This window comes from Bos indicus x Bos taurus, chromosome 9 (assembly GCF_003369695.1).
Source record: "Bos indicus x Bos taurus breed Angus x Brahman F1 hybrid chromosome 9, Bos_hybrid_MaternalHap_v2.0, whole genome shotgun sequence".
Lineage (NCBI taxonomy): Eukaryota > Metazoa > Chordata > Mammalia > Artiodactyla > Bovidae > Bos > Bos indicus x Bos taurus.
In genome coordinates this window covers 65,732,114-65,744,749 of record NC_040084.1, presented here as the reverse complement: position 1 = coordinate 65,744,749, position 12,636 = coordinate 65,732,114, and the positions used below count along the sequence as shown (strand labels likewise).

General features: G+C 37.6%; 1 protein-coding gene and 1 long non-coding RNA gene across 2 annotated transcripts in view; one reads left to right on the top strand and one right to left on the bottom strand.

Annotated features, from left to right (window-relative positions):
- The first annotated feature begins 2,880 nt into the window (after positions 1–2,880).
- LOC113898720 (protein LEG1 homolog) lies at positions 2,881–8,885 on the top strand. Its single transcript, XM_027552130.1, has 5 exons — positions 2,881–3,196; positions 4,537–4,623; positions 5,740–5,924; positions 6,409–6,545; positions 8,612–8,885. Exons 1-5 carry the CDS (start codon positions 2,881–2,883, stop codon positions 8,883–8,885), a joined length of 999 nt encoding a protein of 332 aa, XP_027407931.1.
- Positions 8,886–9,326: 441 nt separating this feature from the next.
- The window catches only part of LOC113898405, a 100,872-nt gene continuing 97,562 nt past the window's right edge, over positions 9,327–12,636 (bottom strand). Inside the window, exon 3 of the long non-coding RNA XR_003512636.1 lies at positions 9,327–9,738. This is a non-coding gene — a long non-coding RNA (uncharacterized LOC113898405). The remainder of the gene's footprint in view (positions 9,739–12,636) is intronic.

Genomic DNA, 12,636 nt, shown 5'->3' with positions numbered 1-12,636 from the left:
ACACTCAATGCAGAAAAGACAATGTCTTCAATAAATAGTATTGCAATAATTGAATAAATATAAGTGAAAGGATGAAACTGGACCTACCTTACACACTTATAAAAATTAACTCAAAATGAATCAAAGACTTAAATGCAATACTTGAAAACATGAAACTCCTTGAAGAAAATTCTAAAAAAAAATATAGGAACAAAGCACACCGTTATGAGTTTTGTCAATACTATTCTGAAATGATACAAAAAGCACAGGAAACAAATCCCAAAATAAACAAACAAGACAACATCAAACTAAAAAACAGAAGCAATCAGCAAAGTGAGAAGACAGTGTACATAATGGGAAAAAAATATTTGCAACCCATGTATCTGATAAGTGACTAATATCCAAAATATACAAACAACTCATATAATTCAGAAAAAAGATAGCCATTTCCCCAAAGAAGATGCACAAAAGATCAACACGTACATAAATAGATGCTCATTATTGCAATTTATTAGGAAAATGCAAATGTAAAACAAAATGAGTTATCACCTCACACTATTAGAATATGAACTGTCAAAAAGACAAGAGATAACAAATGGTGGCTTGAATATGAAGAAAATGAAACTCTGTGCACTGTGGGGAGCAGGGATTGTAAATTGGTACAACCACTAGGGAAAACATTATGGAAGGGCCTCAAAAAATAAAAAATAGAGCTACCATATGATCCAACAAATCTACCTCCAGAAGTATATCCAAAGGGAAACAAAAACACTAATGAAAAGATATCTAAAACCCCAACTTCATAGCAGCGGTGTTTACAATAGCCAAGACAGGGAAACCTAAATGTCCATGGAAGGATGAAAGGCTAACGAAGTTCTGGTAAATACATACAATGGAATATTATTTAACCTTAAAGTGCAAAGAAAAGCAAACATTTGCTACCACATGGATAGAGGATCTTTAAGGCATTATGCTAAGTGAAATAAGGCAGAGAAAGACAAATACTGTATGATCTCACTTATATCCAAAATCTGAAAAAAAAAAAAAAAAAACAACAATACTTGTAGAAAAAGTATTCATAGTACCTTTAGAGAGAGTTCCAGAAAAACCTCTACTACTGCTTTATTGACTATGCCAAAACCTTTGACTGTGTGGATCACAACAAACTGGAAAATTTGTAAAGAGATGGGAACACCAGACCACCTTACCTGCCTCTTGAGAAATCTGTATGCAGTCATGAAGCAACAGTTAGAACCGGACATGGATCAACAGACTGGTTACAAATTGGGAAAAGAGTACCTCAGGGCTATATATTATCCTGCTTATTTAACTTGTATGCAGAGTACATCATGCGAAATGCCAGACATTTTGTACAAGCTGGAATCAAGATTACCAGGAGAAATATCAATAACCTTAGATACGCAAATTATACCACTCTTATGGCAGAAAGTGAAGAGGATCTAAAGAGCTTCTTGATGAAAGGGGAAGAGGAGAGTGAAAAAGCTGGCTTAGAACTCAACATTCAGAAGACTAAGATCATGACATCTGGTCCCATCACTTAATGGCAAATAGATGAGGAAACAATGAAAATAGTGACAGACTTTATATTTGGGGCTCCAAAATCACTGCAGATGGTGACTGAAGCCATGAATAAAAGACACTTGCTCCTTGAAAGAAAAGCTATGACCAACTTAGACAGCATATCAAAAAGCAGAGACATTACTTCCCCAACAAAGGTCCACCTAGTCAAAGCTATGGTTTTTCCAGCAGTCATGTATGGATGTGAGAATTGGACCATAAACAAGGCTTAGCATCAAAGAATTGATGCTTTTGAACTGTGGTGTTGGAGAAGACTCTTGAGAGTCCCTTAGACTGAAAGGAAATCAAACCAGTCAATCCCAAAGGAGATCAGTCCTGGGTGTTCATTGGAAGGACTGATGCTGAAGCTGAAACTCCAATACTCTGGCCACCTGATGTAAAGAACTGACTCATTGGAAAAGACCCTGATGCTGGGAAAGATTGAAGGCAGGAGGAGAAGGGGATGACAGAAGATAAGGTTGCTGGATGGCATCCCCAACTCAATGGACATGAGTTTGAGCAAGCTCCAGGAGTTGGTGATGGACATGGAAGCCTGGCGTACTGCAGTTCATGGGGTTGGAAAGAGTTGGATATGATAGCAACTGAACTGACCAACTGTAGAAAAAGAGCTAATACTTGTGGTTACCAGAAGAGGCAGTTAGGAGGATAGAGAACAGAAGGAAACTGGACAGAAAGTACAAACTTCCAGTTACAAGATAAGTACTAGGGATGTAATGTTCAAGATAACTATAGCTAACACTGCTATATAATATATTTAAAAATTGTGAAGACAGTAAATCTTAACAGTTCTCATCACAAGAAAAGTGTTTTCCCTTTTTGTCTTCCTTTTCTTTTTATTGTATTTAGGTGGGAGGATGGATGATGGCTGAAACTATTGTGATAATCATTTTACAATATATGTAAATCAAACTGTAATGCTGTATGCTTAAATTTAGGCAATGATGTATGCCAGTTGTTTTTCAATAAAACTGGAAAACAATGAAAGAATTTGGGTTAAATTTAATACAATGTTTTAGGAAAACTGACAATGTTTAGGTAATTTAAGCCACAGGAAATAATTGTCTATCAGCAAAACATAATCTGTGCAAATGATCTATTTGAAGTGTTTTGTAACAGCCTCTAACAGTTTTAATCACTAAATCTATATTGGCAGATGCTCATTTATTTGCTCATTAATTCAGATTCTAGTTGAACCTGCTCAGGTATTCATAATTCTCTAGTTGGCCCAAGGACTTCCTCCCGTCTGCTATATAACTTGCTTTTGTTTGAGACTTATGCTTAAGTACAACAGGCAGTGAGAGGATGTGGTCTTCTTTGGTGATCCCCATTTTTCTCTTCCTGAGCTTTTCTTCTGTGGGATTGGCCCCAGATCCAGGGTCAACCACCCATGAAAATGACAACTACCCACCTTTTTGGGACCAAATTGATGGAGACATAGCAGAATTTCCAGTGCAGAATAACAAGATAATTGTTGATCCCTGGAAATATATGGATCGACTAAGAATATTTAAGATCCTTATAACAGAATCAAACAAATATTTTGCTTCATTTGGAAAAAACAATACAGGCAATGTGTTTTGGGCATTGACTTTATTATACGGAAGGCTATTTAAAACAGGTATGTACATTTGAATTATTCCCAAGGAAAATTGCTTTTCTCTTTCTTTGATGCTAGGAGTGGCATTACAGCTAATCTATTTAAGTGTTACTGTCTGAATGCTCATGCAATCAGTCAATATAACCAATGCAGTCAATATAATCGTTTAAGTACTCAGACTTTCGTAATACCTAATCAAATACTTCTCTTAATTAGTAAAGTTATTTGTCACACCTTTGTTTTACATTTTACAGACTTTCTGGTTTAAACATAAATTCCTGCAGCTTTTAAAATAAATTCCTGTAAACTGAAAAAGCTTATTGTTTGAAGAAGAAATGTCCCCTTCTAGATGAAAAAAATCTTGTTTTTTACAAAGCCTGACAGGCTACTCAGATAAATGTGATACTATAAATATCTCTGTTTCATGGGGTAAGCTTATTATAGGAAATAAGACAGAATTTCTTTTAGCTATGAAATCCAAAGTGAGGTTTCACACAAACTAAGGTAAGGAACATATTTTCCCTTAAAAGCCTGGGCTTTGCCTCATAAATATTAGTGGAAAGAGTAATAAGATATGGCCCTCACTGCACAGTCTCTTTCCTGTTAGTTGTTAGGTTCAAGCAGAAAAAAAGGGCTGAAAACAGGGAAGAACTGGTCCAGAATGCAGCACGCTCTTCCTGCACTTAAACAAGTAGGATGGGGAGTCAAGTGTGATGTTCAAAACTCAGCATCCTCTCTGAGAAAGGGAGAAAGCTTCTCTCTTTTCTGCCTCAATTGGGGTGAATTTCTGCATCTGTATTTTGCTCTCACTACTTCTTCAATCAATTATCTTATTATTGAGATTCTGGAACTGAATCAGCTTCCCATTCTCATGAAATTCTTTTTTAAATTGTCTTCTTTGGATGTTACTAGATGGAGTCTGGAATGAACCAAGGACTAGAAAGTGGTGCTTTCATATAGGAAAAAAAAAAAAAAAAACCTTTGCACATTTGAATTATTGCAATGAAGTCTTGATTGATTTAGGAAGAAAAGAAGGACCCACAGAGACTGCCTTGTGAAACACTCTGCAGGTCCAGCTTAGTCAAGAAGGAGTTGGTAAAGAAGATAAATATGGTATAAAGAAAATAATAAAGAAAAATAAAAAAATAGAAAAAAATTCAAGAAAGGGTATGTACAGGCTGGAATTTCTAAGAAGCTTTGAGCTCTCAAAGTGAGTGAAATGCTATTCATATGAATGGACCATATCATTAACAGGCATAACCCTCTTCTTACTCTTTGGGGGGGAGCATATGAGTCTTTTCCTCTCTTATGACTTTCTATTCAAGGTTTAACTCTTTTCACCTACTCTGTTTACTCTGTAGATAGATTTGCAGAGCCTCCCAATAGTTCGCGCTGTGCTTATGAGTCTGGAATCTCTAGCTGCATATCTATCAACAGTGGCTGGGGAGGTAAGTGTTATATTTCACCATGCTTCTTTATTGATCTGTGGTTGTGGGCCTTGCTACCTCTGCTTTTCTATAGGATAGGCTAAGTTGGGTTAAATCTCGATATTTCCTTTGTAAACATATACAATTTTCTGTGCAATCTCCCAGGAAATGATCAATTAAAAAAAAAAAAACATGAATGATAAATCTGCTATGGTGATATTTAAATTAATGATGTATAGCACATTATCATTTTGTGTCAGACATGTGGACATACGCTCAGTAGTGTCCAACTCTTTGAGACCTCATGGACTGTAGCCCAGCAGGCTTCTCTGTTCAAGCAAGAATACTGGAACGGATTTCCATTTCCTACTCCAGGGGATCTGCCTGATCCAGGGATTGAATCCCCATCTCTTGCCATCTCCTGCATTTGCAGGCGGATCCTTTGTCACTGCACCACCTGGGAAGCCACTGTTCATTTTAGATAGAAACTGGACTGTGAAGAAGGCTGAGCGCCGAAGAATTGATGCTTCTGAACTGTGGTGTTGGAGAAGACTCTTGAGAGTCCCTTGGACTGCAAGGAGATCCAACCAGTCCATTCTAAAGGAGATCAGCCCTGGGAGTTCTTTGGAAGGAATGATGCTAAAGCTGAAACTCCAGTCCTTTGGCCACCTCATGCGAAGAGTTGACTCATTGGAAAAGACTCTGATGCTGGGAGGGATTGAGGGCAGGAGGAGAAGGGGACGACAGAGGGTGAGATGGCTGGATGGCATCACTGACTCTCTGGACGTGAGTCTGAGTGAACTCTGGGAGTTGGTGATGGACAGGGAGGCCTGGCGTGCTGCAATTCATGGGGTCGCAAAGAGTCGGACATGACTGAGCAAGTGAACTGAACTGAACTGAAGTAAATTCATATACAACTTTCTGCACCCAGAATGTGCCCCTAATAGAAACTTTCCTGACTGTGTTTAACCCTAAGTTCTCATAATCATATGCATCTCCTAGAGCCAACAAATTCAACATGATAGTTCAGAGAATAAAGAAGATAAATAATATAGATTAAGCGTTAGTCATTTGGTTAACTCCTACTTTGTATATATAGTTAATGGCTCCAGATGTCTCCATCTTATTTTTTTACAGGCATTAGCTACTATGTGGTTATGATGTATTTCCTTGCTGCAATTGAATCTGAGTTTTTGGGTAGTTTGCCATATGAGGTAGAGTTACTATCTCGAGAGGAGTACAGATCTAACTTCTGTTACTCAATTGAGGAATGCCGTGCAGCGCATCCACAAATTATGGATATAGCCAACAGGTTTTATAAGGTAAAAGAATGCAATGATATTTTTATGAATGGAATGAATGAAAACACTGAATGAAGTTCTTCTGTTGGGATTTATGATTTAAAAATAGACTAAACTTCACATTTATAATTATTTGAAATTATGTTAGAGTTTTGTCCCTTCCCCCTGTAATCGTTCTACTTAGTATCCTGAAGTGTTCCTAATGGTTAATAGCAAATTGGCATAATTGTATTTATAAAAACATTTTTCAATAGAATTCAGGTAATAATCACCAAATTATGTTTGCCTTGGCAAATAGAACAGCATAAATCTTTCTACAAAGCAAACAAAGTTAAATGACATCTTTAAGTGTTAAAATCTATTCTGAAAATAAACTTCACTTCTAAACAATCAGCTAGATGAGGATGTCACATGTTCTTTCTCAGGAATTCATGATACTGGTAATTAAATGTATTTTAATTTACTTTAGAATCTTTTAATGACATAGATCTTATTCATTCTGCAGTATCTGCTGTCCAGAAAGATAGTTTCCACTACCAGCGGTATTCCTCAGTATGACACAGATGAGGACACAGCGATCTTTAAGATGTGGGCAGCCCATCAAGCTGCCATTGATGTGGCAAAACCGATGTTCAGTGATGTGTAAGACAATTGCTTTATGTGATGTAACTAAACTCTGTTTGTTTTTTTTTTCTGGCATAGTAAAACATAATGTTTAAGTTTTGGTTGCCTCAAATGTTCATTGCTCATATTTTCCATAATATCAGGAAACAGTTTTTCCATTTTTATTTGCAGTTCATCTAAGAGTCACATATCACATATCTTGAATGTAGCTTTTCTTAGTTTATACTTGTCAGTTCACTCTTTCAATGATGTCTCCTTAATTTGAAAAGTTTTCAGTGTAGACCAATTTCTTAATTGTTTTCCTTTAATATTTAATTCTTTTTCTGGTTTTAAAGAAAAAACCTACCCAGTGATTTTCAATGGCTTGGATTTTTTTTTGTATGTTTCTCTGTGTGTGTAGAGTCCTATTTATTAATAGTTCATCACTAACTGTGATGTTTCTTCTCTCACTCTACAATATTATCAAAGACTCTTCTCATCATGTCAACATTAGAGCAATACCTCTCAAAATCAATCATTGCCTTGAGTCTTCCCTTCTTATTAGGAACTTGGGCTGCCATCAGCAAATACTATAAATTAGTTGGTTTACATCACAGAAATTTATTTTCTCACAGTTCTGGAGGCTGCAAGTTCAGAACTAGGGTGCCAGCATGGTCAGCTTCAGCTGAGGGCCCTCTTTCTGGCTTGCAGATGACTGCCTTCTTGCATCATAGCATCTGTGGCTTCACATGGAGAAGAGAGAGAGAGAATCTGCACTCTAATCTCTCTTCCTCTTTAATATGAACTTCAACATGTAAATTTTCAAAATATCATACCTTTTTTCTTAAATTTTGAATTCATGATTTCTCAGTATTGTTGTCCACTCTGACATCATAGAACATGTTTTTAATATTTTATTCAGTTTTTATGGTTGTTTTCTGCAAGAGAGAATTGAGCATGCCATTTAAGTCTTTAAATTAAATGAACTCAAGAGAAACCATCTGTTGTTTGTTTGTCCCCTGGCCTTGGTCCCTGTTATGTCCTATTCAAGAAGGTGATTTGATTACTATGGCAAATTTCTAGTCCACTTCTTATTTCCTAGGAATTAGGAACAATTATCAGAGAAGGCAATGGCACCCAACTCTGGTAATCTTGCCTGGAAAATCCCATGGATGGAGGAGCCTGGTAGGCTGCAGTCCATGGGGTCGCTAAGAGTCAAGACACGGCTGAGCAACTTTATTTTCACTTTTCACTTTCATGCATTGGAGAAGGAAATGGCAACCCACTCCCGTGTTCTTGCCTGGAGAATCCCAGGGACAGAGGAGCCTGGTGGGTTGCTGTCTTTGGGGTCGCACAGAGTCGAACACGACTGAAGTGACTTAGCAGTAGCAGCATATAAGCATATACACACAATAAACATGAGTCAATGATGTATGTTGTTGAAGGATTTTCAGAAATTGCTATTAGATAACCTATCTTTTATACTGGCTTATAGTATCCAGCCCCTGAACTGTGTTTGTGGAAAACAAGTGACGTTAGACATTAGTGGCACAGAAATTAGATATAGGAGAAACACAACGAGAAAGCACCAAGAGTAAATCTAGTGGAAGTAAGAGTTGGTTAAGATGCTACAATTTTTTTAAAGTTGTGATTCAAAGTTTTGCTGTCTCTGCTGCTATGTAATAGATTCTTCCCTGTGGCTCAGAGGGTAAAACATCTTCCTGTATCCAGGAGACGAGGGTTCACCCGCTGGGTGGGAAAGATCCCCTGGAGAAGGAAGTGGCAACCCACTCCAGTAACCTTGCCTGGAAAATCCCATGGAGGAAGGAGCCTGGTAGGCTACAGTCTTTGGGGTAGCAAAGACTCGAACATTACCGAGTGACTTCACTTTCACTTAGATTCTTCAGCTAATGTAGGCACAATGTAGAAGATAGTGTGAGGATTAATTACAATATAATGAAACTGTAGGTTCAGTTCAGGCAACTATTTAATAAATAGCATAAAATTCCTAAGGAACATGGGAGAAAAGACACATTTAGAGTTTAATTTGCGTTTAAATGAAGTATTTTGTCACTCATGCAGCTAACTTTGTGTCCTTCCTTTAGCTCATTCTATTCTTCTGAAACTGAACGAGACTTCACCATGGACTTTCTACTGGCCGCAGAATTTTTTGAGGCAGCATTATATCGCCCATACTTTCAAAGTTCAGCAGAATTCCTAGTGGGTTTCCCACACAGGCTACTCACAGATCAGGATCGCAATGTTCTCATGAGTAACTTCAGCAGACGGGAAAAAGCATTGATTACTGTAGCAAAACTCACTACAAAAATAAACAAAAGCACAGGTATGATTATGAGTTATACGATCCATGAAGCCTAAGTGAACCAAAGTCATTTGAGAACAAAATATATTTAATAACTTGTTAAACAGGAATGATTATCTGCTATATTATAGATATATTGAGTAATATTACGACAGTTACTGAAAACTACCCTTCCAGGACCTCACATATCATGTAGCTTCTGAAATAGTGACAGTTTTAAAATCGACACTTTTATATGTCTCTTCCTAAAATTCCTATTGCTACCCCCAAGATATTCTGGATTCTTGCTTAGGATTCAAAATTGCTAGTCTGTGAAAATCTGGCTCTTCATTATTGTTGTGTCATTCTCCCTAGTGCAAAGTGTGCTCATCCACCAAGACAGAGAAGATAAGAAACAGAGATGGTTGGGCTGGAAGTAGGAAGACTGGGTGCAGACAGACAGTTATATAAAATTTTTGAGCATCAGTTAAATAATGGATATTAAGCTTTCTGTCTTCACACATCATTTTATTTGTTGTCCTTAGGTACAGTATGAATTTCATAACATTGTTTACATTTTTAAAGAAAAAGTTCATTTGACATTAAATAACATGTCCAAAATGATATACTTTGTAAGTAGCTGAAGCAAACTTAAACTACAGCTTGTTTAAATTCAGTTTTTGAGGTTTTCATTTTTCTTCACTATCTAATATAACCTGCGTTGAAAATATGAAAGTTTTGATGAACTAGTGAATCTTACACATTTAAATCTCAATCATTTAGGATTAGAACTGTGGAGTCTCTTCAGTACCAGCCCATTTTTTCATGGATTAATCCTAAGGATCAGGGAAGCTAAGTTGCAAATATCACTTAGTTTTAGGGACAGTTGAACAGCAACCAGGTCTCCTCCCTCGCAGGAAAAGGTTCATTCTAGAAACAAAACAGTACAAACAAGAGTAAGAAAGGAGTTATGATGGGTCTCAACAATTTGTGCTTAACTTATTCCATAAAATATTGTGGTTATTACATTGTGTGAGAATTTTTTGAATACATCTCATTCTCAAATAAGGGAAACAGCTCATCATTTATTATATATGCTGCCAAATGAGCAGAAGAGAAATAGCCCTTCTTTTATGCTGTTAGATTGTCCAACACAATGCATTTCCCTGTATCCTTTGACAAGCCTAATGGTCAGACAGTGTTACTAATATATTACAAATCCTGTAATTAGGATTTTTATCTTATTTTGTATATTTTTAGATTTCAAAGTTGCATTCATAATTTTACTAACTGGAAACATAAATGTTTTGATTTTCACAGGAGGTTTATTATTAACAATTTGGAAGAAGCTCATGACTTCAAAATTTGCTCGAGCTACGGGACGTTTCTTCATTAAAAGGCTACTCTTAATACCAATTGAGTAGCCTAAATTTATGTTATTATGTGTAGATTAGTTTAATTCTATGAATAAAAGCAATCAAATGTTATAATGACTGCGAAAAGTTTGTTATTCTTATTATCCCTGCTTCATCTTTGTATTTTCAAATTACCAGCCAATAATCCCCCTGCCAACCTCCCCTCAGAATTGAGCTACCAACCTGGTTGAAGCTAATTAGTTTCATAGAATGCCTGAGTTACACATGAATAGGTCAATATCTGTGCCAAAGACAGGTTACACTATTGATATTTAAGATTTTGATACTATCTTCAATGCTCGTTCATAGATTGCCAGGTAAGCAGGGAAAATTCTCCTCTGAGATATTATTCTTATAAGATACAACTTTGGGCATTGAAGACACATTTTAAGTAATTTATATGCTAGGACTGAACTCCAAGTACATTGCCATATGAGCACATTTTTCAATTCATGTAATGAATAAGGCTGCTGTTTTAGTATTTGAGCACATGGAGAAATCATTTCACCATCAAGTAGAAAATTTCTGAGCTACTCTAGTGTAAGACCCAGTTCCCCCCTCAGTCAGTCTCTCCAGTGAGGGAGCTTCCATAAGTCTCTTATCCTTCTCTATCAGAGGGCAGACATACTGAAAACCACAATCACAGAAAACTAACCAATTTGATCACATGGACCACAGCCTGTGTTAATGAAACTATGAGCCATGCTGCGGGGAGCCGGTGAGGCATTCTGCTCATGACAAAGGTCATGAGGAAGGAGGCTCGGCATACGCAAAGGCGGGATCGAGCCTCAGGAGTCCCCCCGGATATTCTCAAGCATTTTCCCCCAAAAAACCAGAGTCTGCCTACTTTATTGCTTTGTGCTCTCACCTCTGACTTTACTGGGGGCTGTCCCCTACCACCATCTCTCTCTCTCTGTCAAAGAGTTAACTTACAGCTCCAATTAATAAAGTTCCTGGGCAATTAGGAGTGTTTAAATCCAAACCCCTCAGATGGCTCTCTAACTCGCCTGACAAGTTTACCCGGACTCCTGCAGCTATGCATACGATTGTTTACAGTCTCCTAGCCTCCAGAGGCACGGGAAGCTTAAGATATTCAAATAGCTTAGAGCCTCTCAGAGAGTTAAAAACTGTCAGAATAAACTAGTAAAGGATTTCATTGATGAGTCAATGCTTGTTGCCAAGTTTTCACATCCCCTGAATTGTATCCTTGAATGTGTATTAATTAATAGTTGGTATATAGTAAAAAATAAGTAGTGGCCTTGGTGTTAGTAACTTTAGACCCTTAAGGTAATAAATTCTTTCTTTGTTGTAAACCCATTACACATCCGCCCTATAGGAATGCAATTTTATCTTTGGAAGATGGTGCCAAACCTTAAAATAATTACTCTTAGAGAAAATAAGTCTTTGTTGATAAGTCCTTGTCAAGAGTCATAAAATGTTAGTAGGCCTTCTGGCCAGAAGATGATGTAAATCACCTAAACCATTTGTATACGATAAATTTGCAGGAAAGAAACCCTGGTTTTTGATAAGAATCAAAGACTGCTGACTTTGCATCCCCTATTATCCTCTATGTGTAACTTAGGGTATAAAAGCCCCTGTTAAAAATAAAGCTACGGGCCTTGTTCACCAGCGCTTGGTCTCCCCATGTCATTCCTCCCTTTAACTTCCAGCTGAGTCTCCATCTGGAGCGCGGAACCCACCACGCTTACTAGTTATGCCTGGGCTTCTAAGACCCACTCGAGAAGGTGTCTAGGGTGAGGCACCTTCTGCTATTCGAGAGGGCGCCTGCGGCCTACGTAAGTGGTGCAAACTTCTTGTCTTGAAGTTTTATTGGTCTCCCGCGTAAACCAAGCTACTCAGCTTCTTTTCTCCACTGAATTTTCCTACTGAGCTATCCTCATTCTATTGTTCTCTATATCTCTAATTAGCATATAAATAGTCGCCTAGGCCGTCTCTCCTTCGAATACCCTGGATCAGCTGGGGCTGGTCCCCAGCACCATGCCATGTAGGGTCACCCAAGATGGATGGGTCATGGTGGAGACTTTTGAGAAAACATGGTCCGCTAGAGAAGGAATGGCAAACCCCTTCAGTAATCTTGCCTTGAGAACCCCATGAACAGAATGAAAAGGCAAAAACATAAAACACTGAAAGATGAACACCCAGGTCAGTACATGCCAAATATGCTATTGGAAATCAGTGGGAAAATAACTCCAGAAAGAATAAAGAGACAGATTCAAAGCAAAAACAACACCCAGCTGTGGATGTGACTGGTGATGGAAGTAAGGTCCAATGCTGCAAAGAGCAATATTAGGTCCATGAATCAAGGCAAATTGGAAGCGGTCAAACAGGAGATGGCAAGAGTGAACATCAACATTTTAGGAATCAGCGAACATGGACTGGAATGGGTGAATTT

Coding starts and splice junctions, on each gene's coding strand:
- LOC113898720 (XM_027552130.1), top strand. CDS start 2,881: ATGTGGTCTTCTTTGGTGATCCCCATTTTTCTCTTCCTGAGCTTTTCT. Junction 3,197..4,536: donor CGGAAGGCTATTTAAAACAG/GTATGTACATTT, acceptor TTTACTCTGTAG/ATAGATTTGCAGAGCCTCCC. Junction 5,925..6,408: donor TAGCCAACAGGTTTTATAAG/GTAAAAGAATGC, acceptor TTCATTCTGCAG/TATCTGCTGTCCAGAAAGAT.